Raw genomic sequence first — 25,723 nt, forward strand, 5'->3', positions numbered from 1 at the left:
TGTTGTAAGTAACCAATCAAAAACATTCATTTGAATAAATGTGAGCAGTGTCCATGCGTTATGCCGGCTCATTCACCTTGTGTGACCACACTCGTCAAGGTCCATATTGGGAAATGTCTATTTTTGATGTCACACATCGAACTCCATTGCACAACTTGCGAAATAGACACTGGCACCCAGGGAACATGGTCAGCATCACCAAGCATCATTACACTTAACCTTTCAATCAATAACTCAAATTTGCGGTGGGCAAGATACGTACTGGATGAAGGGCACAGTGATGTCAATGCCGTGGGTGTTCTAAATACTACAATACCATGATATGTTTTGAATCAGAGCTAATGGTCATTTATGTTTAGGAGCATGGCATTATAAGATAGAGCATTGCCTAAACCAATTCTACATAGTGTGTGTGCAACCTTAATTAATACAGCTAATGTGAATGAGGGTAGTGCTCTACCTGCTATGATTATTCTGTCTCTAAACTGCAAAGAGAATATATCGACCCATTGATATGTGGCTATTTTCAGTGGGGATAAATGTCGATAACCTTTGCATTTATTTCATGTTTTTGGTATCCTCTACATTGAAACCAATAACTTAACATGCATGATGAAGTTTGAATGATTTTTCCAATGTAGACACACTTATGAAGGTGTATCTTAAACATTAGATGTTGAACAGGTTAATGATATTTTTGCAGGCTACAATCTGTCTAGGATTTGAGCAACTAACCAACTTGAGAAGGGCTTGGGGTGTGACCCCTACCCAAAATGTTGGCTTCTTTAGCTTAGCATTACTAGGTTGAATCTAGGCATTTAAAATATTGTGTAGTTTCTGCTCAGGTTGCCAGTCTTGTTTGGTCTTCGACTACCTTGTTCATGGGGTTTATTTGTTAAACAGTAGACAGCATCCCTTCCTATAAAATAAAAAGAAGGGCATGGCTACAGTTCATGCTACCAATTCCCATTTTTGTCCTTTTGCATCTTTTTACCCCTTAAGCAGCATCTCTGCCTTGCTGAGGTTGCCATATATTTTACTGGGAATTCTCAGGCAGCTACCCAGCACTATCCTAACCCTACATCCAAAAACTGGTGCTGTGTAGCTTACTATAGCTTTTAGTCCTTACTATAATTATAATTTGAACGTCTACCTCTGGCATATTTTAACCCATACACCATAAGGCACTGAGTCTCCTAACGTGACTACATCTTTGTGGTCATCGCCCACTACGCAAACTCTTTTCCTCATAGGCTTGAAACAAAAACACCACCCTTCCAAACACACACCCTTTACAGTGAAAATGTCTTTCTGCATTGGTAAGCGCGTCAATGCCTTGCATACAGTCATTAAGCGCAAAAATATAATGCAACACAAAAAGTGGCTTACAGTTGACTGCATGGTCCGTTTTTAGTTCATTCATCTGTATGGCAGTAAGTGTAGGCAAAAAAACAAATAGGCAAATTCGTATCAGCTAAAACATAGCGTGAAAGATGAGTGTGTTCACCATTCAGCACCTTTTTTCTCAACAGCATTCTAAAGATAAAAACCAGACCCAGGCAAAATTTAAATTACGGCAATATAATTTAAATTAAATTGGTGTAATTCGTGTCATTTCAGGAATTTCACGGTATGCTTGTTTAAAAAAAATCAAAAATTATACCACGGGAGGAGCCAAGATGGCGTCCAGGTCGGACGCGTAGTCCCTCGGCTCCGAGGTCCATCACCTCCTTCATAACTATCCTGCCGGTGATCCTGTGCCAAGGCGGCACACAGCGGAAGCAGACGGGCTCCGACGGCCTGTGCCGAAATCCTGAAGCTCGCACTTCATCGCAAGTGGGCGAACCGTCCGACTAAAGTTTGTGGCCTGCAGCAGCTCTGTGGCCGGGACCTCGAGTGGAAGCTGTGACCGGCTGCCAGGTGATCAACATCGGGCTACAGCGTTTGGGGCGACCCGGTCGGAACTCTCCACCGCGCATCTGACGAGCCTGCATTGTATGCCCCACTGGACTGTAGGTACAGAGATGAGTGTGCCTTTCGGTTTGACTGAGTAAATCATCCGCCTGCATGAGCCCGGACTGTTGACTGCCCAGAGACTGCTTGTGCGCTCTCCCGCTACCGGCGGGCGGCTCCCGGATTTTCTGCTCCCTCGACGCTGGACGGAGCGGCATCTCTAAGGGACAATATTTATGGCCATATCACGGTTCAGCCTGCCGCTCCTTGCCACCCAGGGAATTGATGCCCCTTTGTGTGTAGCCTAGCCTGACTTGTGGCGTCTCTACTAAATACTATGGAGGGCGTATTGAATTGCAGCCTCGAGATGTCTATGTCACAGTGTTGTCACGGTCGTATGGAGCGGCGGGCCATGTTTGGAAGGGCAAATGGAGGTGCTCAGGGCTATGGTGGTCTATTGGCGGCAGTTGTTTCCCTTCGCCATGATATCGTATACTCTGCTCGAGCTCTAGCCAGCAAGGTGGACGACATAGTGTGTGCACTGAGTTGCTTCAAAATGGCCGACACGCAGGTTCACAGTGACTCTCCTTCCCCCATGCCCGCCGGCGGCGGGATGGCTGCCCCATGCGATGGAGTCGGTTCTGATACCCCAAGTCCCGAGATGACTTACGCTGTGGATGGTGTTTACCCGGGACGGCGTGCAATCTGTGCTTTGCGACCGCGACGGAGGTGCTCTCCCCATATCATGCCCCCCGTTTCCCGGGGTCCGCTCCAGAAAGGGCTGAACACTGAGACTTTCTCCCCTGGCCCGGCTACGCTTTACATCTCGGGAACTGTGTACTTTGTGCCCATCCTGGTATCACTGGACCTGCTTGTACCTGGTGCGATTAATTGCTTGTGTCAGACTAGCTCTCTTGGCTTATCGTTTCCGTCCCCTTGGGTTGCCATGATTCACATTGGTGGAAAAGAAAAAAGTGGACAGGGGTGAATGCTTCTTCTCATAGACTGGCAGTTTCTTCGGTGCTGACCTAGGCATGTGGGTGGTGTGTTGTTACTTTTGATCGCGCTCTGTGCCGCCATTGTGCTTTTAAATTGTTCTGATCGTAATGCTCAACGTCACCGGACTTTCTATTATGTGCCGTTATTGGATTGCGGGAGGGTGAAGCCGGGGGACGGGTGGTGGGCTCCTCCCCGCCTCTCTTTCTTTAATGGGAGTTATAGATTAGGACTCTTTTCTTACTCTCTACATTTCGGGACTCCTTTTGGGTGGGCGACAGGCACACTGCTAGGGGGGGATGGGCCGTAGCCAGCTGCAGGGGTGCAGGATGGGGGGGGGGGTTGTTTATTTCCTTTTTGGTTCTATGGGCCTTCTATTCTTTTTCTTTTTCTTTCTTTTCTGGGTTTAGACGTTTTTATTATTTGTGAACAGCAGCGATTCTGGCGCTTTATTATGTTATATACTTGTCTATCCTGATCCTACTAGGCCGGAACCAATTCGTTGTTCTGTGTTATCCTGATCCTGTCTATCCTTCAGAAGGAAACTTTGAAAATTAGACCTCTATGCATCTGTACTGGATCCTTCGCACGTTGTCGTGTTGATATGTACTGCATTTGTGAGCCCCCGGGCTCGATGTTGGGCTGTATGTACGACTTTCTATAAATAAAGGTCTTCCCAAAAAAAAAAATAATAATTATACCACGCCGCATGCAAACTTACAATGCAAGAGCGTGGGAACATAGGAACAATGCGAATTGCCACAACACGAGTGGCTGTGTTTTGCAGCACTTGTGATCCGGCCCTATTTTTAGCACAGAACGTGACGTTGTATCCAGAATTTACTCAAGGACACATTTTGCATTAAAATATAGTGCTGAGTTCCGGGTTTGTATTTCACGTAATTATACATACTTTTTCCGAATTTATGCGAAACGATATTATGCAAATTTCACACACCTCAATAAGTACCCCACTGGACCTTAGCACTCTGCACCCGGTCGCCCTAGTGCCGCTGAGGGTTTTACAATAGTGCATCCTTGACCCTGGTTGACCCCTGAGTCTAACCCCAGAACACCAACTCCCTCAACAAAGTACTTACCTTTAAACCGATAACACTATTTTCCTCGATAGAATAACATTGACTGTTTTTCTATGACAAGTTTCTTAAGTGTGGAATTGGAAAACCTAAAGAAACTCTTTAAAATTGTACTAACTTACCCGTTAAAAGGAAATATGCCAGTGTATTATCCAGGTATACTACACTGTGTAAGAAAAGTAATCTCAAAAGTAACTTGCCTGTAATTTTACTAAAAATCCTATACAAAGTATATGTACTGTATTCTGAAAAGGATTGCATTGTCAATAACACTATCTGTAATCAAATCAAAGTACATTTACAATTGCAATCCGAACAGTGTTACAACTGTATATTTACTGCAAAGTACTCGTTACTTACCTGTGCCAGGCTTGCTTGGGTCTAGGAAATAAAATTACTAAAAGAATATTTTTATACAAAAACAATTGGTCTGAAGTTCAGTCTTTAAGTGTGTGAATTAATTTGCTGACTGAGTGTGTATAACAAATGCTAAACACTGTCCTCTGATAAAGCCTTACTTCTCGACAATACTAACACAAATAGAGAGTAAGGTGCTATCTAACTTTACCTCTGTGTACCTTTGGGGTTCCACTGGATTCTGTGCACACTTTACCTCACGTTGGTATAGTATATAGAGAGCCAGCGTCCTACAGGGTTGCATTTCCCTGCACCTGTATACTTTATGGGATGTCCTGTATCTCAGATTCATGTATTAAGATGCAGCAAAAGAAAAGCCTTACCAGCAGCATTAAATGATTGATGAATCGCAAAGGAACTAGAGACTCATTTTAAGCAGCAATTAACAATATTTACAGAAGACGGGTGGCTCCAGAGAACAAGGGTAAACATTTGCTTCCTATATTCAGCATTTCTTGTGATGTACACTCTTAATCACAGTTTGTTTATAAGCTCTGCAACTATTGTGCTACAGCGGTTCCTTAAAATAGCGTGGCTGTTCTATTTTAGTCAAATTGTAGGATTTTTTCATTAAAACAAATTAATATATTTTTTTCTTCTAAACTCTGCCAAGGATGATGCATCGGACAAAAGTAAAGAAAGTCTACCTCGAAAGGGAAGAAAGCCTAAGCGCTCCTTCAGTTCTACAGAAGAGACAGGTTTAAAAGACATTTTATATTACTAAAATGAATTCTAGTTTTAGGAAGCTTTTGAATGACTTTAATTCTTATGTCTGTTTTGAAACTTTCGTAAAAAAATATATTATCTTTGCCTTGCTATGTTGCTGAGTTGGGTTGGGGCTATGCTAAGGTGCTGTGCTGTTCAGTTATGTTGTTGTATGACAATATTTTGTTGTAATGGAGTTTTGTTGTAGTAATGTAATGATGTTGTACTAGTATGTTGGTTTGGTCTTGATGTTTTGTTTCATGTGAGTGTTTGGTGGCATTATTCCCAGATTTCTAAAAGTTGTCTGTGCTTTAAAGGACATAGTGGAGAACAATTCTCTCTCTCTCTCACACACACACACAAAACCCCACCACACAACCCCCCATTAACCCCCCCCCCCACACACACACACACACACATTCACATGTGAAGACAGAAGTATTTCATTTGGTAGTGAGTTATGTCTTCATGTGGAGCAGGAGATAATGTCTGTGTAGCTAAACCAATCTGACTTATAATATTTTTATAACTTTTTTCCCATAATCATAACTTCACTCTACCCTTGTTTTGTTTTAATTGACTTTAATGCCATTTTTAATCCTATGTTAAATTCTCAAGAGCAGGAAAAAACATAATTTACCCTTAAAGTTTTTTCATTGAAATGTTGGGAATTTTGATGATCTACTACAATTGCCTTCTATACTTCTAACTCCCAGTGCGTAGAGCCTTTGGCCATGCACTATATGGGTTAGCCAGGTTTCCCATAATCATAACTTAACTTTATCCTTGTTTTGTTTGAATTGAATGTAAAGTAATTTTTAATCATATGTTAACGTCTCATGAGCAGGAAAAACCATAACTTACCCTTAAAGTTTTTTCATTGAAATGTTGGGCATTTTGATGGTATACTACAATCACCTTCTTTATATCCAACTCCCAGTGTGCAGAGCCTTCGGCCATGCACAGTATGGGTTGACAACAGGGCCTGGCCTTTGGCTAGGCCATGTGCCTAACCACCTGTAACAGGATTGACAATCAAGGCAGGACTCAAAAGAATTCCTTTTAGGGTTTTTTTTTAATTTCACCACAAGAAGGATTCTTTATGCCCTCTCTTATCCCAGACAGAATACAAAATCTTGATTATTTTACTCAGACTTCAAATCACCCATCACCATAAGCAGGTTCAGAACAAAGAATCAATCTTTAGTTCTGGAATTTAGTTTTACAGCATTTACCATCATCATGTGTTCATGCACATCACTCTAGGTGGTACAAAGGTGGGTGGTGGTGGTGATGGACGGAGCATCTGAACCAATCAAACACTCACACCCAGTCAACAGATCTGGGTTTAATCCATCACCGTTCTTTAGCCCACTCTGCCACCCCAGTTCAGACATGGCCATATGCAAATCAGGCTGACCCTGTGCCTCATGGGAACAGTCCAGCCCGAACTGCCAAGCCATGCCTTCCCTGGACGGGAAACAAGCTTCCTAGGACCGGTTTCTGGCATTTCAGCCGTCTTCAACCCGGCTTGCTTGTATCCAGTGGCAAAGTGAGCAAGGGACTCACGTCTGAGCATACCCTGCCAACTTATGGCAAACAAAGTGGTACAAAAGGGGGTGGTGATGGACGGAGCATCTGAACCAATCAAACACTCACACCCAGTGAACAGATCTGGGTTTAATCCATCACCGTTCTTTAGCCCACTCTGCCACCCCAGTTCAGACATGGCCATATGCAAATCTTTATATTTCGCTAACCTGCCAAACCATGAGATGTCTATTTGAACTCACCTTTACAAGACTTTGAATCCCGTATCTAGTAATTGGGGGATATTGGCGTTGTATGGGTGACCCTGTGCAAGTTTTTATCAACTAAATCATTAATATTCTGAGTAATTCTGATACCTAGATACCCTATTTCTTTTTTTAATAAGTGTGTGAAAGGGCGAACATCAAGATTCCATGCCATACATTCGGTTTTAGATTGATTTATCTCATATCCAGAGAAACTTCCAAACTGCTCTGCTAGGCTGTATATGCAGGGGATGGCCTTTGCTAAATCAGACGTATATATTATCATATCATCTGCATATAATGATACTTTTTTCCCAGTTTTTATAATTAAATGGGAGTATATGCTCATGCCTTCTAATCCTCTCGTCAAGCGGTTCTATGTATAAATTAAAAAGCAAGGGCGAAAGAGGGCATCCTTGCCTAGTCCCCCTTTGAACTGATACTGGAAGAGAGAGGTTGCCATTTATCAGTATTCTTGCTGTTGGTGTATAATAGATTGAAGAAATCGCTCTGCCAAAGTTTTTCCCTAGATTATGTTTATTTAGGATAAAAGTTAAATACGCCTAGTTGACCCGATGGAATGCGTTCGTAGCGTCGAGCATAATGATTGCCATGGGGATTTTATGTAGTGTTGCCATGTCTATGGTCCCTATCAAATTGTATGTTAGATCTTGAATACATATCCCTCTCACAAGACCCTTTTGGTCTTCATGTAGTAGGTCGGTTATAATTTCATTCAATCTCTCTGCTAAAATCTTGGCAAAAATCTTGTAGTCAAGATTTAGCAGAGAGATTGGCCTATACGAGTCACATTGTCTGGGCGACTTAGATGGTTTTAATATCAGAGCTACCGTAGCCTCATCCCATGAGGGAGGCATTCCCCTCCCTTTTCGAAAATATGGGAGAATAATTTAACCATTACAGGGATGAGAACCTCTCCTAATACTTTATACATCCGGTCCTGCCGCCTTCCCTTTTTTCCCTGACTCTATTGCCATTTTAATTTCGTTCTGGCTTATTGATCTATTAAGATTATTGGATTTTTCATCAGTGATTTTATTAAAGGGGATACGTTTGAACCATGCTTCTCTCACTTTAGCCTGTTAAATATTCGCGATAATCATTGTTAAAGTGCTGTTAAAGTGCTGTTGAAAAGCTTCTTCAATGTCTTGGGGGATCTTGCATAGATTTCCAGTATTATCACTGACTACTTCTTTTATGTTGGCTTCTGCAATATCATTTTTAGTTTTCCAAGCTAAAAGCCTCCCACATCCTTCTCCATATTCAAAATTGGCCAGCTTACTTGCCTCCTATCTTTTTTTCCAACACCTCAGCCTGCTCTGTTCTAAGACATTGCAGGGCCTCTACCGGGGGGATATGCTCTTTCTCTAATTTCAGGATTTTATGTTCAATTTCTCCTATTTCTGCTTTATATTTCTTCTGTCTAGTAATCTGGATAGCAGTTATACGACCTCTTAAGAAAGATTTATAGGCATCCCATACCATTTCAATGGCTGCGCTTTCCAGGTTAGTCTGAAAATAATTCTTTGTATCAGACGTTAAATTAGCAATTACATCCTGATCTTACAAAAATCGTCCGATCAAATGTCCATCTTTCGTTAATCGATTTGCTTGGAAATTTCAAAGTTAATATAACTGCCACGTGATCTGATAGATGTCCCCCTAGATGTTTTATATCTTTTACCCGATCTCTCAGTTCTATACTGAGTAAAAAAAAATCCAATCGACCATACTTCTTATTATGGAAGGTGTACCTTCTCCTGGTACCCATTCTTTCCCTCCATATGTCTATCTAGCCAAGATGTTTCATCATGTTTTTCAGTAACGATCTCATTCTGCAGTTCTGAGCCGAGCTGCTATTTGAAGATCTATCCAATACAGGATCTAAAAATGAATTAAAGTCGCCCGCCAAGATCAAGGGATCTTGAAAAGGCAGTAACTCCGCTAATAGCTCTTTTAAAGGAAGTAAGTCATCTAAATTTGGACCGTAATATCCTGCAACAGTGAATTTATGTGTCAACTTTAAAACTTTCCACTGATAAGGCTGGGATATTTTTTATAATTATGGCCACCCCCTTTGTTGTTGTGAGGTACATATTACTTACTTCATGAATCCTTCTCTTATTTTTGCATACATTTTTCATTTCATGTTCGGTAAGATGAGTTTCTTGAAAAAGAAAGAGATTTGCTCTGTGGCATCTTTAACATATTGGAATATTCTTTCCATCCTATGTTTTACCCTAAGTCCATTTAGGTTCCAGGACATCACTCTCAGATATATTGCCGAGTCAGTTGTGGCCATCATCGTTATTTCTTGTACAACAATGAGAACTCATATAAAGTTTGTTGTGGCGAATCGGACTGTTTTTTTTATTGTTTTTTTCCCTATGCTCCCCACTATGTGACCTATCCCTATCCCACCCTACATCCACCCAAGTGAGGAATGCTTATCTTCTTGTTCCTCTTTATTTTTACCACATTTCCCCCTCAGTGGGTGGAACGTTCTAATAGTATTATAGCCCGTCTGTCTTGGACTATACTGGTTGTTAAATGCATTTCCCTCAATATAGGCCCTCAGAGTTATAGCCTATAACTCTGGGTTGAGGCCTTTAACACCTGCTGTAGCACTCGGTGGAGTTTCTTTGATGCTTAATTAACTCCAATTTTGGAAGCGCAAAGTACCGTAATAAAACAATTCTTGATTATGACATAGTCAGTTGTTATGTGTAGTGGTGCAGGCATTGACTTTTGTTAATTATTAACATAAATCACTCACCATACGTGTTGTTGCACCCATCTTGAACACTTTCAAAATGTCGCAGTAAAACATGCATGAGTATAAATGAAAGGGATAGAATATTCTCTGCAGTTTTTTATTTGTGAACCTTACGCTTCTCATGATTACACCAGATCTCCCTTCTTAACAATTTACCGGATAAAGACCTGCTTTGTGTAATGGAACTTTGGAAACCTTACAGAAAACAACAGTTAGAGCTAAAACGCAGGACTAGGTTTTCACTGCATATAAATTTAGCAGATTAATGTTTGCATAGTAATAACAACGTAAATACTATATAAAATGGCCTCTTTTGAATCTGTGGATGAACTATATTTAATGGTATTGCACATGCTGCGCTAGCTCTAAACCCGAAGCAGAGAAGTGAATTGTCAATTGAAACTTGTTTTAAATTATCAGACATAGTGGAACCAAAAAGAAAACGTCAGAAATCAGAATCTACAGTGAAGGAGAACGAGGAGGAAGATGATGATGATGCTGAGGATGACGACGACTATGATAATGAGGTGGATGATGAGGATGAAGATAGCAAGGGTGCTACAACAAGGGCAGCCTCCAGATTAGAAGCTCAAAGGTATGCAAACACAGCTTTATAGTAGATGTTTTTCACAAAAATGTGTGGACCAGACTGACCTTTACAGGTTTTTTTAAAAATATGTATGTCTTTTTATTGTTTTCATTGACACAAAACAAGGCAGCTAGATCGATAGTAATACAGGCGTAACAATAATCACCTTAACTGACATTTACAGTTCCATTAATTATATATGTTCTGCAGCTTTTGAATGTTATTTACAAACTACACGGATAAATCTAAAGTTCACACTTTGGAATGGAGCACATTGTTTACTCACACTTAAATGTTAGGGTGTTAAATTCCAAGCGACCCGCAAATAATGTGCATTAATTCCAGAAGGTGGCATTCATGCTGCTTATGTCACCTTCATTTTTCAGCAAATCACGGTTGGTTGGATCTAGCGCTCGCACATGTTTCACTCATGGTTTTAACATTTTTTACACCATCTGTTTTCTTACCACGTGAGCCTTCCTGTCACCTGTACAAGTGCTCATTAGTGACAATTCTCTACTTATGATTGGGGCCGGGTGCAGGGGCGTTCTCCAATTGGACTTGGTTTGCCACCAAAGTATCTTTGAGAGAAAGGCGAAGGTGTGTTTGAAACTTTATCAACCGATAAAACTCTTGTAATTATGCTTTCTGCCCGCTGCTGGAAGAAATTGGTGGTACTTTGTGGGCAAGAAAAGAAGTTTCAAGCAATCCCAGATTTTCTCTTGCTCTAGTGTTTTTTAGTTTGTCGCAAGCAGCAGAAACCTTTTTGACCAAAGGTAGTGTGCATAGCAACATTGACGGTACAAAGGTGGCGTTAATTGGGTTGGTTACAAAATTAGGGTTAACAACAGTATAATAAAATGATCAAGACATTTATAACTAGGAGCACATATCACAATCTAAGAGAACATGAAAGGCGCGTAGTAGGCATCCTATGAACATATTTACAGGAATGTGGGCTGGCTAACCATTTAGTGTTTAAGCCAGGAGTGTCTTTTAATTGAGATTTTGAACCCTTGCAGTGAGTCGGTGGCACAAAAGTCATTCAGTAGTAAAAGGCTCCTTTTAGGTGCAGGAAGGTGTACATTTTGTCAGAAAGTTATGATTGGCAGATCTGATATTTCGAGTTGGTATGTAGCATTAGAAGGTGTCCGAGAAATAGCTGGGACCAGGTGCTCAATCAATGTAAATATTATTAGATATTTGTATAAGCCCCGTTTTTGACTGCGGCCCTCCTAAACTGGTGTCAGTACACTGAGGTGGGAATGTGTATAGGTAGGTTTAATAGACCCGGGGTAACAAAGATAGCAATTTTTTCAAGCGGTGCCTAGGATTAATTCGGAAGTCCAACCAAAAGACTGTTCTAATTTTGCAGTCCACTGAAGACGAGCGAGTTGAGTGCTTTGGTTATGTTGAATGGTGATCAGATCTTTTCTGTTGAGTAGGTAAAGGTGTGTTGCAGAGGCAGTGTTGGTGATGACGGTTTCCATTCTAAAAGATGTCTCAATATAACCCAAAGGGTTTTAGCTGATGGGACAAATTTAAAGTTAATATATGTGTTGAAAATCCAGGCATAAAGAGCCATTCCGCAGAGGATGGATCTGAGGCAGTCAGAGATGCATGATTGAAGCTAATGAGTGAAAGGAAGGAGAAGATGATGATTTTGTTGTCGGTTTAGAGGTAAAATGAGAAAGCTAAGGAAGAGATAATGTCACAGAGAGAACTGATAAAGTGAGACAAAAGATCAGGGCCAAAGTCTGATCTCTGTTGGACACACAAGGAGTCAGGTTGAAGCATATGGCTTTTAGCCCGTGCAGTCCTGTAGAAGCAGTAGGATAGGTAGTTGAGAGCTGAACAAGTTATGTTATGGTAATAAAATTTCTAAGCGCAACTGTTACCCTAAGCCAGAGGTCTTCAAACTTTTTGGTGCTGAGACCCCCCTTTCAAAAGATTTTAGGTGTAAGGACCCCTCCTGAACAAATTTCTGGAACCTGGTACTCCTCATCCTCGACAACCATAAACGTCCCCAATTCCCACGGCAAATCATTTTTATGGTGGTGAAACAATATTAAACTGTACGGGCCGCCATGCGCATAAATGTAACCTGCATGGGTGCTGCACCTAATGAAGTAGTAGCACAGTGCCCGGTTAATTTAATATGCAGGTGTACCGCGCTTGAGGATGTATCCGGCACCCACTTTCATCATTATTTATTTATTTATTTAAATAATGCAACCTGGCCTTCTTAGTGCCTCATTTAAACATGGCACCCGCTTAATTAAATACGTATAGGCTCCGCACCTCCTGTTGCAACACGGCGCCTGTGGCATGCAGCCCAGCTTCGGAGCTGCAGCCAGTTGCCGAGAGAGCAGGGTGAAAGTGAAATGCTCTGCCTCAGGATGCTGGAGGATGTCCCGAGGATCAACAGACAGGAGGCAGCTTTCTGCAGGTAAAGTTCCACAGGTTGACAAAAATGAGAGCTGGACTCAGTACTGAAGTAAGCAGTAAGCACACTTAGCACTCTTCTACAGCAACACATGTTAAAGAGCAGTGCATGCTGGTTCCCATCAAGTCACTGTGCGGAAACAGCTTCTTTAATATGATGCATTGTTATCTTTACTCATTAACTGTAGTGATTTGGCAATAGCAGCTGCATTGCATCCTGGTAGTTAATTTTCCCAATGCTTGCACGCACGTACTGCAATGCATCAAAATCGTATTTTGACATTTTTAGATATGGGCTTTTCATGAGAATATGTGAAATACATAGCTAAAACTAGCAATGGGATAATTACAGGTCCAACGGAACTGCCCATTAATAGCACATGCCTGTATTGCAGTCTCTGTTGGCATTTCGCTGGAAGTAGCTCAAGTGGCTGTTAGTATTTCTAAGATGGCCACTGCACCTTGTGAGAGATCAGCCTACTCCTGCCCCTGACAAAAGGAATGTTAAGTGAAGCAGAGAGAAGAGAAAGTGTCTGTTGAGGCCCCATTGGACATCAGCTTGGTTAGTAGGAGTCTCTCCCATGGGTTGCATCCATACTAACACCTGTGAGGTCATTGCAGCCTCATACTGTCGGAGGTACTGGGCTGTTAGCGTTGAGCCAGACTAGCTTAGTGTGCATGTTTAGGGTCAGTCCTCTCTAAACTCCGAATTCCCGGTGATGTCTAAACAACTGCACTATGGGAGCAAAGACAAGCTAAGGGATTCCATACACACAGAAATACTATATTTTGCTTGCCACCGTTACAACTTTGGAGCAGTTGAGGACTTGTGACAGGATCACATAGAAATGGGAGTAAGGTTAAATGCCAACTGCTAAGCAGAATGAGGTATAAAAGCTCATAATGTGCTATTGCGGGCACTTTTTCATTACATAATTACTCCAAAATATAAATAAAAACATAATTTATAATACCTGTAGCTTTCACTTTTATAAGTGTGCGACCTATTGTATTGTAAATGCTTGTTCTTGCTACTTACTGAAATTCAACACCTCCTTCCCGATAGTAAGCGCTATGTAAATATATTTGCAATTAGAAGCACGCACTTCACAGCTCGTCACTAAGCTTCCAGGGAGGGATTCAATCAATGAAAGTCAGTACCAAGCATTCTTTGCATTTACAAATTGCCATTTACACTTTCAAATTAACCAATAGCGCACACATTTCCAGTCCTTTCTGGCAAGCAGGCAAACCTTGCGTAGCTGTCTGATCAGCTCCGGTTTCACAGCACAGGAGAACACTTCCTGAATTGCATTGAAGCTCGAAGTATTTTAATTTCAAAATGAACTGCCCAGGGACGGTTTACTTTTCCAATAGGCCAGGCGGAAGTGAGCCCAGGGAATGCGCGACCCCCTTCCCAGGACTCCACGACCCCCCTGAGGGTCGCGCCCCACAGATTGAAGACCTCTGCCCTAAGGTGTCCTTGCACTGAGCACTGCCTAATTGGTTCCTGTGGAGTGAGACACTATAATGTATATATCCAGGTTTTCAGCCCTTGCCTGATGGAGAGGAGCTTGGTTGCATTTCTAAGGTGGAATGGTAGACTGTTCCAGGCTTTTGCGGCGGAGGCAATGAAGCTCCTGCCACCCCAGCTAGCTTTTTAGGTCGAGCATTCAAGACCTCTTGTATATATTTTAGTATATACTTATATGTGTATGTACTTTGTGGGCTCTGGAGATCACCCCTAGAACTTGTCTGCTTCCGCTTAGGGACTCTTTTTCTGTTCAACTGCCTCTATTTAACTGTCTTAATAGAAAATGACCAGCAGAGGTCAGTAAAATACCAGAATTGCTTTCTGTTTATGGACTTTCTTTTTTAAATTTTTCTGACAACTGCCTCTATTTAACGTTCTTGATAGAAAACGACCAGGAGAGGTCAGTAAAATACCAGAATTACTTTAGCATTCTTTAGATTCCAGTCCATAGAAACTGTCTTCCATGAGCACTCGTAGACGATAATAATTTTTTCAAACCTTGCATGTTGAGTGATATGACCACCGAAGGCTCTGATTTTATATTAAAACAGAGCTTTGGACTATACCATTACGCGCTGAAAGGCAATATTTCTCTCCATGTGTTGCCATACCTTGTGTGCCACGCAGTTTGGTGCTTATTTTCACTCCATGTTAAAGACCAGCAGATGTTTCAGCACCCAGGGTAATGTGCTGCATAGATAAATACATATAAGGTTCCAAAGGCGAGACAAGTTGCATTGCAAATGCTTGTTTGATTAAGGGAACAATCACTTGTTTTGCTGCCTGAGTGCGCAAGGTCCTTCTGGGAAAGTACCATTGAAATTGTTGTTTCAGATAGTCAGGACCTCCTCCCTTTAATGCACTGAAGACTGGAAAGGGCTTTAAATTGGGCCCGATGTTTCACTGGGAGCCAGTTAAGATGTCTTAGTTCCCTTTTTACTGAGACAAACCTAGTAGTACCCATCTGCAGCCCGGCTGCTGCGTTTTGTACTACTTGGAGTTTGTTCATATGTCCCTTTTGGATATTCAAGTAGAGACTATTACAGTAGTCTAAGCGTAACATAAGTGTTGTAACCACTGTCCTCAGGCTGTCATCCGAAAGAAGGAACTTTATTTTCCTCAGAATTCTGAGGAAAAGGAAACATGAAGAGACAGCCCCACTTATTTGATCTCCAGTTTATAGTCCAAAATCACCCCCAGGTTCTTCACTTTCTCAGCCGGTTCTGGAAGTGTTCCCAATTCTTTCGGCCACCAGTCCGGTGTCTAGATATTCGTGTTATTACCTAAAATAATAACCTCTGTTTTTCCAGAATTAAGTCTCAGGCAGTTAGACGCCATCCATCCAGTCGTGACATTTTATTCCGATTTCAGATTCCCCGGCGGATGCGTCATTATCCTGAACCTGTGTATGCACAAGTTATTCTAAGTAAAGAGAAGAGAGTAGCACAGGGCGATCAACCATGTCAAAGGCAGAGGTTAACAGAATTTAAAGTTAAAGAATGGTAAAAAGACAGTTGTGATGCTCAGCACTTATAAAATTGCATACATGTGTGAGTGCTACTACTGTGGAGTAAAAGCCAAACTGGAGGATGTTATTAGGGTGTTTGGCGAGAGGTAGGTTGTGATGGAGTGGAAAACAATTGCCCCATTATCTTTAAGAATAATAGTTGGCAGTCGATATAGGATCATCAGCAGTAGTTTATTTTAGGATTGAAACCACTGCTGATTTGAAAGATGAACGGCAGTTGACTGTAGATATGAGTATGAGCTGAAGGGGTGTGGTAAATAAATAATTAATTACCGGTACTATTTTTGAATACAGTGAATAAAACAGATAGCTCAATAAATAAGAGACAGGATTCGAGGTATCTGAGTCTAACAGGCTTTAATCAGGCATAAGGGACAGGAACGGGATAGCCTGCACGGAAATAGACTGGATGGCAGCTGCAATGCCTCATCGACAGTGCAGCATATATATAGTATAATACATTACATTACATTGCATACAATAGGCGTAGCAGTAGGCGTAACTCGTAGCAGTCGCGAAAGATAAGAACAAAATGGGTGTAACGAGAAGGCGTGTACAGGGCGTATACATAGACATGTGGTATAAACGTCACAGAAGTGTCATGAATGGGGCGGAAACATGGAGGGGGCTACCTGAGCAGCTGGGACCTTTAACCTAGTGGTGCGCGCAAACGGGCAATGACGTGTTACCAGGGAGAACTGGGGGCTATGACTTCTGCGCTAGAAGAGGAGACTAAAGTCTGCGGTGTCAGAACGACATGTACCTATATCATATCTGGTATCTGGTGTTTGGAGTACATGTTGATAGAATCCAAAAGTTATCAGGGCAAAGGCTACTTGACACTAAGACTGGTGCATGCATTATTCTACATGTATTGCGTGTGCGAGGAATATTCTATGAATATTAATACAGTATTTCTCTTACATGGAGACAGAAAGGCTAGACCATAGCTGGAACTGTTGATGCGATTCAGTAGCTTAGGAATGCAGAGAAGGAGGGCTGGACTGATAACTAGAAGCATAACATACTCTTAGCAGACAGGCAGGCAGAGCCAGGCCGAGCCGGGCACTGTGCGGCAGGAAGTAAGTGAAGGGTCAGGGATGCAGGTGGGGGCTGTATCGCTCCTCGGAGAGGGTTCAGGAGACTGGAGCTGAATCTGGTGTCCGGGGCCCTTTTTGAGGCCTAGAAACGGGGACAATTCGATGAATTAACGTGCACACTATGAAACGTGGCAACATAGGCCTAATACTCGTTGCTTTCACGAGAACTGGAAACTGGCATACTAGAGTTGGACACAACTATAATTGCGTCTTTGATCGATCATAGGGGGATACATGCATATCGATCATGCACATATAGCATAGGATGGGGAACACGTAGGCACATATAACATGGCAAAATTTACTTTTCCACATTCCCTCCTTGTGCCCTACGTTTCCATCAGGAAACATCAATATTCATGATACCATCTATCTGTTCATATAGCATCATTTGCTCGTCTCGAATTGTCTTGGAACGGGATTTAGGACTAGGAATACAAGAGGTAGCACACATGCCGCAAATCGCAGGGCCACATTGTAAACAGAGGCAGCAACTGAATATGATCATTACTGCTATACCTAGGAATGACAAAACTTTCCATCCCCAGGCAGATATGATACTCCAGAGCCAACCGGACCATGTCCAGGTGCCTGGATTCTGGTGTAACTGATGGGCAATTTTATGAAGTCTGGTTATAGCTGAATAAACAGACGGCGCGTTATTAGGAATGAAAATGCAGCAACTAGATCCGATGACTCTACAAGCTCCTCCTCTATCGGCCAGTATGACGTCAAGAACGAGACGATTTTGGAGCACAACAAAACGCATAGCAGATTGCTCTTCGGTTAAGTTACCTAGAGCGGAAGTAGTCTCATTCACTACTGCTTCAAGGGTTCTGGTTAACCTACGTATTAACTTACTATTCTGGACAGGTCCTATAAAGAAAAAGAAACCTTTATTGAAGTCTTGATATTGTTCTAGAGCAGTTTCAGTTTGATCGACAATTGGGGACTCGGTCTCCCTTCTAGGTCTAACGTGTACTAGATGTGTGTTTCTGTGATAATCAGATGGAGCTAGAAAAACTGGTGGCAGTAGGAAGGCAATATAACATGTTCCATCCCAATCGAGGGGCAGACGAACATATGCGGTCTGACCACAAACAAAATAAGAATGACGTGAGGCTTTGAAAATAGATTTCCCACTGTCACTATACTCGACCACAGTAGTACAATCACTATGTCCTACATGTGCGGAACCATTCTTTCTGACACATAATTTGCCTTTGCCTGGTAGTACTGAAATAGCAGGCAAATCTGGAGTAGTATCGGACTGAACATTCAAGACCATGAAATTCGAGGAATAATTACCTAAATCATATACTTCATTTTCTAGATCTAACCCTGTTCTATGGGATAGACCTTGCTTGTCTGGAAACATGTTCGATTCAAAAGGGACATATCAGTGGAGGATGATGTTAACGTGGACCATGCTCCACACGAACCATTATGTGAAAACGGATAGGGAAAGAGTGGCAGAACTCCCTTCGGTGTCTGGAAAGGGGGGAGTCGACCACACACCCAACAATTAGTGGCATTGCTGGTCTGGTGTGAATAGTGCAACATTCGGATAAATGTGTTGTTACGCATAGCAAGACGATAGGATAGCTCGTGAGGAGGCAGATCACTGAATGTGTGCTCTACTGTAACATTAGAAAACATATGTACATGTGAAATAGGAAAACATAAATGTAAAGCATAACTTATGCATGTAACCATAAGACTCAAGAATAATAAAAAGAATAGAACGATAATACATCTTTTAGAGTTTTGACTAACTCTCTCACTGTGTGGGTCTGTCTCATACATGTCAGGAACCTGTCTAACCGTTTCACCCGAGAGGGACTTAGACAATTAAACTGGCTGACTTATTTTACTAGACCGGAGTTTTGCTTTATACTCCTGCTGCGGAGTTTTCTCTAACAGGGGAAGTTTGAATTCAGAGTCTGTCTTTGGGCAGTCCTTAAGAATAGGGCAGTCTTTGATAAATGTCTTTTGTCGCAATCCATGGAATTTCTTGATGTGGCTGGTATGCACCCAGCCTTTGCGTCCCTCGAGCTTGACGGCGGTCCTTGTTGTTAATAACACCAGCTGTGGCTCCTTCCAACGGGGCTCCAACGGACTTGAACGATCAAAATTGCGCACCAGGACGAATTCACCTGGAACGACTTCATGCGGTTTCACCTCAGTGTTGTCTGGAAATGCAGCGGCAACCTGTGAACGACAAGAGTGTAGGGCAGACATCAAGGAAGCTAGGTAATCTGTCAGCATATTACTGGAAACGTCTGTAATCTTTCGGGGCATAGGTGTACCCCACATATTTGGAGGGCGGCCGAATACGACCTCGTACGGGGACAGACCTGATCTGGAATGTGCAACCATTCTCATATAAAAAAGAGCAACTGGCAGAGCTACTAACCAATCTACACCTTTTTCTGTACACACTTTAGCAATGCGGATTTTCAAAGTCTGGTTATGTCTCTCTACGAGACTGGCTGCTTCAGGATGGCGTACACAATGGAACTTCCACTGGTACCCTAACAGAAGGGAAACTTGTTTCATGAGCTCGGATGAGAATGGCTGGCCGTTATCTGAATACACGACCCTAGGTAATCCATAGCGGGGAAAATACTCACGGACCAACTGCCTGGCAGTGGTCGCAGCTGTGTAATCTGGAACTGGATATGCTTCTGTCCACCTGGACAAAGCGCATACAACTACGAGGACATACTTGAAACCTCGACATCGCTCCATCTGAATATAATCCATTTGGAGGACCTCAAAAGGGTGGTCAGGAGGTTGGAATCCACCTTGTTCCACCGGGACACTTTTACCTGGATTGAACTGACAACATATCATACAGGTACGTACTTTCTGCTTGGCTGCTGCTCGTAAATGCTTGTTGAACCAAAGGTTCTGAATACTGTCTAACATAGCTTTTTCTCCTAAATGTGCTGGACTATGTGCGGTGTTAATAATGACTTGAACCATAGAGTCGGGGAGAAACCATGTGGCTTTTCCCTTCGTCAACCATCCTTGATCTGTCTGGACCCCTCCTTGTTCGGACCATTTCTTGATTTCATCGGGAGTAGCATGTAACTGTATATCTATGACATCTTGTGTAGGGTCCTTAACTGTCATACAAGTAGTCTGTTCTGGAAGGTGTGTCAGTGTCATGTTAACTGGAATGTCTGGAGTCTGAGCTGTAAGCTTGGCTGTTCGATCTGCTAGATCGTTACCTTGGGAAATGATGTCAGTGACTTTCGTATGTGCCTTGCACTTCATGATAGCGATAGCTGTAGGTAAATGTATTGCATCTAACAGAGCTTGAATGAGGAGACCATGCTGGATCTTGGTTCCATGAGAAGTCATAAAACCTCGTTCCTGCCAGAGCACTCCAAAGTCGTGTACGACTCCGAATGCGTAACGTGAATCTGTGTATATATTTACTTTCAGGTTCTTGGCACGTATGCAGGCTTGGGTCAGAGCGACTAGCTCTGCTGCTTGAGCAGACAGGGTGTCAATACGATGTGTTTCTATAACTTCGGTGTCAGTAGTCACTGCATACGCGGCTACTAGTTCTCCTGTACTTGTTCTCATACATGAACCATCCACATAAAGTGTCAGGTCGGGATCAAGTAATGCAATATCTGTCAGATCTTGTCTTGGCTTTGTCATGGTGTTAACAACTTCCACACAGTCATTTGTGGCAGAATTTGAAGTAACTGACGGTAACAGTGTAGCAGGATTTAAAATGTTGCAGCGTCGGATTTCTATGTGTGGCTGAAACAGTGTCAATTCATAACCTGTTAAACGTGCAATTGTCAAGTGCTGAGTCTGTGTTCGGTTTAAAAGAACTTCCACGGAATGTGGAACTTGTACTGTCAGGGAGTGTCCTAACACTATGGAATCACTCTGTCTGATGGCTAGAGCTGTGGCTGCAACTGACTTGAGGCACGCAGGCAGAGCCTGGGCCACTGGATCTAATGTGCTCGAAAAATAAGCACAGGGCTTGTATTGTCCTGCTTGATCTTGTGTAAGAACAGATAATGCAGTACCATCACGTTCTGTGACAAAAAGTGTAAAAGGCTTACTGTAGTTCGGTGTTGCTAGAACAGGTGCTTGGCATAAGGCTTTCTTTAATTCATTAAAAACAAGTGTATGTTCCTGGGTCCAAGGGAGGACAGTCGATACGGCTGCCTCCTGTGTCGTTAACTGTATCAGTGGCTTTGCTAGAAATGCATACTGAGGAATCCATTGTCTGCAGTAAGAAGTGAGGCCAATAAAAACTCGTACCTCCTTCTGTGTCTTGGGCTGTGGAAGACGTGCTATTAACTGGATACGGTCAGGTGTCAACTGCCTACCCCTCTTGGACAGTAAGTGTCCCAAGTAGACCACTTGCTGGACACAGAATTGTAATTTGGAAGGGGACACCTTGTGCCCCATCTCGGCTAGAAAATACAGAACTGTAAGTGACGCACGTTCGCAGTCACGTTCAGAACGGGCTGTGATCAATAGATCATCGACATACTGGAGCAGGGCAGTGTCAGTTGGCATGTGAATATTGTCTAGTTGTCTTTTAAGTGCTTGACTGTAAATACTAGGACTTTCTGTGAAACCTTGAGGTGCTCGTGTGAATTTATAGCTTCTTCCATTTAAACAGAATCCGAAAAGGAACTGGCTGTCTGGATGAATGGGGACACTGAAAAATGCGTTCTTGAGATCGATAACAGTGAAGAACGTAGCTTCAGAATCAATGGCTGTCAAGAGGGATGAAACATCTGGGACTACTGGGTACTGGGGTATGATACATTTATTAAGTTCTCGAAGGTCAATCACTAATCGATATACTGGAGGTGCATTTGGATCAGTACGTTTCAGGACTGGAATGATAGGAGAATTACATACATTGGAGTCAGTTTCTACAACCACTCCTTGAACAATAAGCTCGTCAATAATTTTGGATAAGGCTGCTACAGCCTCAGGTGGCAATTTGTACTGTCGGATTCGTGGTAATACAACACCTTTCTTCAGGGTAACACGATGGGGTGTAATGTGCATACAACCTACATCAGTTGGACCTTGCGCCCATAAATGCTGTGGTACATTCAATAATCTTGGATCAAAATCACGTAATACATAATGACCTTTAAAATCTCGCAAGAACAGGCGGACTCCTTCTGGGGAGCAGCATATGACTGCTCCTAATTCCTTTAATGTCTTGATGCCTAACAAATTTTCTGGACAAGATTTCGTGAGTAACAAGTCTGTAGTTCGGGACAATGGACCAACTTCTAGAGTAACTGGTTTCGATATTTCATTAACAATAGGCTTTCCTGAAAATCCAAGGGAAACATTTCTAGAGCCTGAGAGCGGAGCCCCTGGAACCTCGTCATGACTGATGGAAGTCCTACTTGCCCCTGTATCAATCAGAAACTTTCTGTCTTTCCCTAATACTTGACTGTGTACATAGGGACCCTCTTGATCTACAGGTATCTCGATGAGAGGCAAGCCTACCTCCCTCTCTAGGCTGTTTCATGAATATGGCTGATAATCTGGATACTCTGTCTGTGCATACTGGTACATCTGCTGTGTAACATGCTGTGTTGCAGCGATAGGCTGCGGTGCTGTAACTGTCTGTTGTGCATTCTGTGGTGGCTGGGAAGTCTGTGAAACTTGTTCTTGTCTAGGCGGACGTGGTCTTTCTTTAGTTTTACCAGTAGCTATATTGTGTTTCAGAACTGCACATTCGTTTATAAAATGACCTGGCTGTTTACAGTAATTGCATGTCCCTTTAACGGGAACTGCAGGATGACTGGCTTGATTCGGACCCCTCTTCTGACTGTCTTGTGGAACAGATTGTGCAACTAACACTTTCATTTTCGTGTCCTTCATACGTCTCCTTTCGTGTTCCTGCTCTTCCCTGATTCTGTTCTGGTGGTACTGGAGCATTTGAAGCATCTGTGACGGAGTATTAGCTTGCCAGGTGCTTTCGACTTTCAATACTCGATTTTTAACTTGTGGACTTGAATTCTCGACTAGTTTGGTAACAAAAAGATGAGGGTATGATTCACTACTTGTTTTCAGACCACTATTAATAATAAAACATTTTTCAAATCTAGAATAAAAATCACTAGTATCTTCGTCTTGTTTCTGTTTACAGGCTGAGATGGCATCCCAATCTTCCTTTTTCGTGGCTAGTAATCTTGGCAAAACTTGTATCAATAACTCGGGCAATTCTTTAACTTTATCCCCAAGACCGGTACCTGGTACTCGTGAATTATCTTCAGCTTCTAGAGCTGTCCAATCTATCTTTTTCTCTCCCACCTCCCATTCTTTTTCCTTGAGTTTTTCATATATGCCCGCAGGCAACAGGACCTTTAACATTTTAATGATATCAGGATACGTGTATTCTCCCATACGGAGCAAGTCTTTTAATTCACGGTGGAACCCTGCTGGATCTTTATCGTGACAGGGAATTAACTTCTTCATTTCTAAGAGTTCCATCTTTGTGATGGGGGTGTAAACAAATACTCGTTCTAGACCACCACCCTCTTTCTTGACTGGATGTACTTCTCGTAACGGGTTCTGTCTGTCTATGTAGAATGGCTTACTCTCTGGGGGTGAGACGTGAACAAAATGCGGATTCAGAAACGTTCGGTATTTGTGGCGCTGTTCTAGAATGACACTAATTAAATCGGTACCTAGACCTTTCCATCTGTACTGGAGTAACTCGTTTAATACATCATGTAGTGGACCTGGATCAGAATGCTGTTCCTCATACAGTGTAATGAGGTACTGGATCATATACATACCCACCAGTCGCTGCTCGGCTGGGGGCAGTTTCAGAAACATTTGAGCCACTATTTCGTCTGGAAAAGTGGTAGAATCAGTAGTCCACCGGACTGCCGATCGGGCTAGTTCTTGTTCATGTATTGTACTGAGCTCGCTATAACCTATTCGTGATTTCAGAATATGATCGGTAGCCTGGAATACTTGCTCAAGAGAACACTGTTCTGGTGCTGGAGGAGGAAAAACTTTCTTGTAATCTAGGCGTGAATGTCGGTCGGAAAGTCTAGTTCTACCTACATACGCTATTCTGGAGGGATTCTCGTCGTCTACCTCTTCAGTAGAAAAGTCATCTTCTTTCTCGGTTGCTTGTTTTGCTTCTCGTTTCTCGTGTAACTTTATTTCCCTACGAATTTTCTTGTACATACTCCCTATACAATTTTGTGTCTTGTGTTTTCCCTCGGCTATATTGTCACTCCACCTGGTCAGGACTTTCATTTCTTCTTGGTCTTTTTCCGGACAATCTTGCTCTCTAACTAAACAGTTAATTAAAAACTTTAAAAGCATGGAATGGAATGGAATGGAATTAGATTTATTGAGCGCGATTGCTGCCCGGGGGCGTCCAAGCGCTGGGGGTAAGAATCGAGGGGACAGGAGACGTAACGCCTTAGAGCTCGGGGGCTTGGGTGAATAGTAACGTCTTCAGCTTTTTGCGGAATGACAGCAGGTCCGGGTTGGAACGGAGTGAGAGGGGGAGGGTGTTCCATAGTTTAGCGGTGTTCAATGAGAACAGCCTACCCCCGGATCTGGCTCTCTTCACTCGAGGAACCACTGCCAGGAGAGCCTCAGAGGAGCGGAGATTCCTGTTTGGGTGGTAGGGAATGATAAGCTTGCTGTTAATAGCGGGTCCTGTGTTCCAGAATGCCCGGTGTGCGATGCACAACGCCTTGAACGACACTCTGTGTTTAACTGGCAGCCAGTGAAGACTTTTCAGTGCAGGTCTGGCTGACTGGGCTCGTGGAATCTTTAACAGGGTGCGTGCTGCGCAGTTTTGCACTATCTGGAGCTTCCGGAGAGTCATCTCGGGAGCCCCCACGTATAGAGCATTGTTTGAGTCAAGGCGGGACTGTATAAGGCCTTGGACTGCTACTTTCTTGGCTTCTGGAGGCAGAAGTGGAAGGACCTTCCTTAGAGTTTTGAGGATGCCGAAGCAGGTGGCGGACAGCTTGGTAGCCTGGGTGGAAAAGGACAGCTTGCTGTCCAGCCACACTCCTAGGCTCTTGGCACTTTCCTTGGGGGTGGGAGGAGTGCCCAGGGATTGGGGCCACAAGGAGATAAAAGATGTTGGCGAGGCTGGGCCTAGAAGCAGTAGCTCTGTTTTATCTCCATTTAATTTGAGGGAGGAGCTGGTCATCCACTCCTTAATATCTGAGCTGAGTCTCGACTTTTCTCTGAACCATGGCTTCGTGAACACTTTCTGGATTCACTCCTGTACGAATAAAACGATATATTCTGTCTAGATGTTCTCTCATATCTGGCAGGGTGTCCAAATAGTCGGTCACCCGTCTTAAACGTAATGAATATATGACCATGTTACCATCGCCTGGAACTGGATCATAACGACATTCAGTAAGTGCTCGCTTGATATCTACGTATGTATTCACTTTTGGCGTACGCTGTAACGCTAGTTCATGTAGCGTCATACGTCTGTGTTGAGGCGGGGTACCAGGAGAATCTCCCCCCGCGGCTCCTAAACTAGAATCGTCGGTGTGTACTGTACGTGCTGGTAAAGTGACTGGTAAAGCGGGTACATGTACTGTGGACTGGGCCGGGGGTGCTGTAACAGGTGCTGTAACATTAACTGGACCCACGGGACCAGTGGTTGGAGGAGCAGGAATTACATTATTTACGGGAGCAGGCGGAACAGGATTTGCATATTCTGGGACTGTGTCGTCCAAATAGGACGAGAGAAAAATATCA

The 25,723-nt window shown here is 42.9% G+C and overlaps 1 protein-coding gene across 2 annotated transcripts in view; it reads left to right on the top strand.

Annotated features, from left to right (window-relative positions):
* Window positions 1-25,723, top strand: part of BOD1L1 (biorientation of chromosomes in cell division 1 like 1) — a 500,752-nt gene that overhangs the window by 382,533 nt on the left and 92,496 nt on the right. For both annotated transcript variants that reach the window (XM_078678462.1, XM_078678463.1), the window contains exons 16-17: window positions 5,077-5,161; window positions 10,182-10,356. In XM_078678462.1, coding sequence (XP_078534588.1) covers window positions 5,077-5,161; window positions 10,182-10,356 — 260 coding nt within the window. The remainder of the gene's footprint in view (window positions 1-5,076; window positions 5,162-10,181; window positions 10,357-25,723) is intronic.

Source organism: Lissotriton helveticus, chromosome 2_2 (genome assembly GCF_964261635.1).
Source record: "Lissotriton helveticus chromosome 2_2, aLisHel1.1, whole genome shotgun sequence".
NCBI lineage: Eukaryota > Metazoa > Chordata > Amphibia > Caudata > Salamandridae > Lissotriton > Lissotriton helveticus.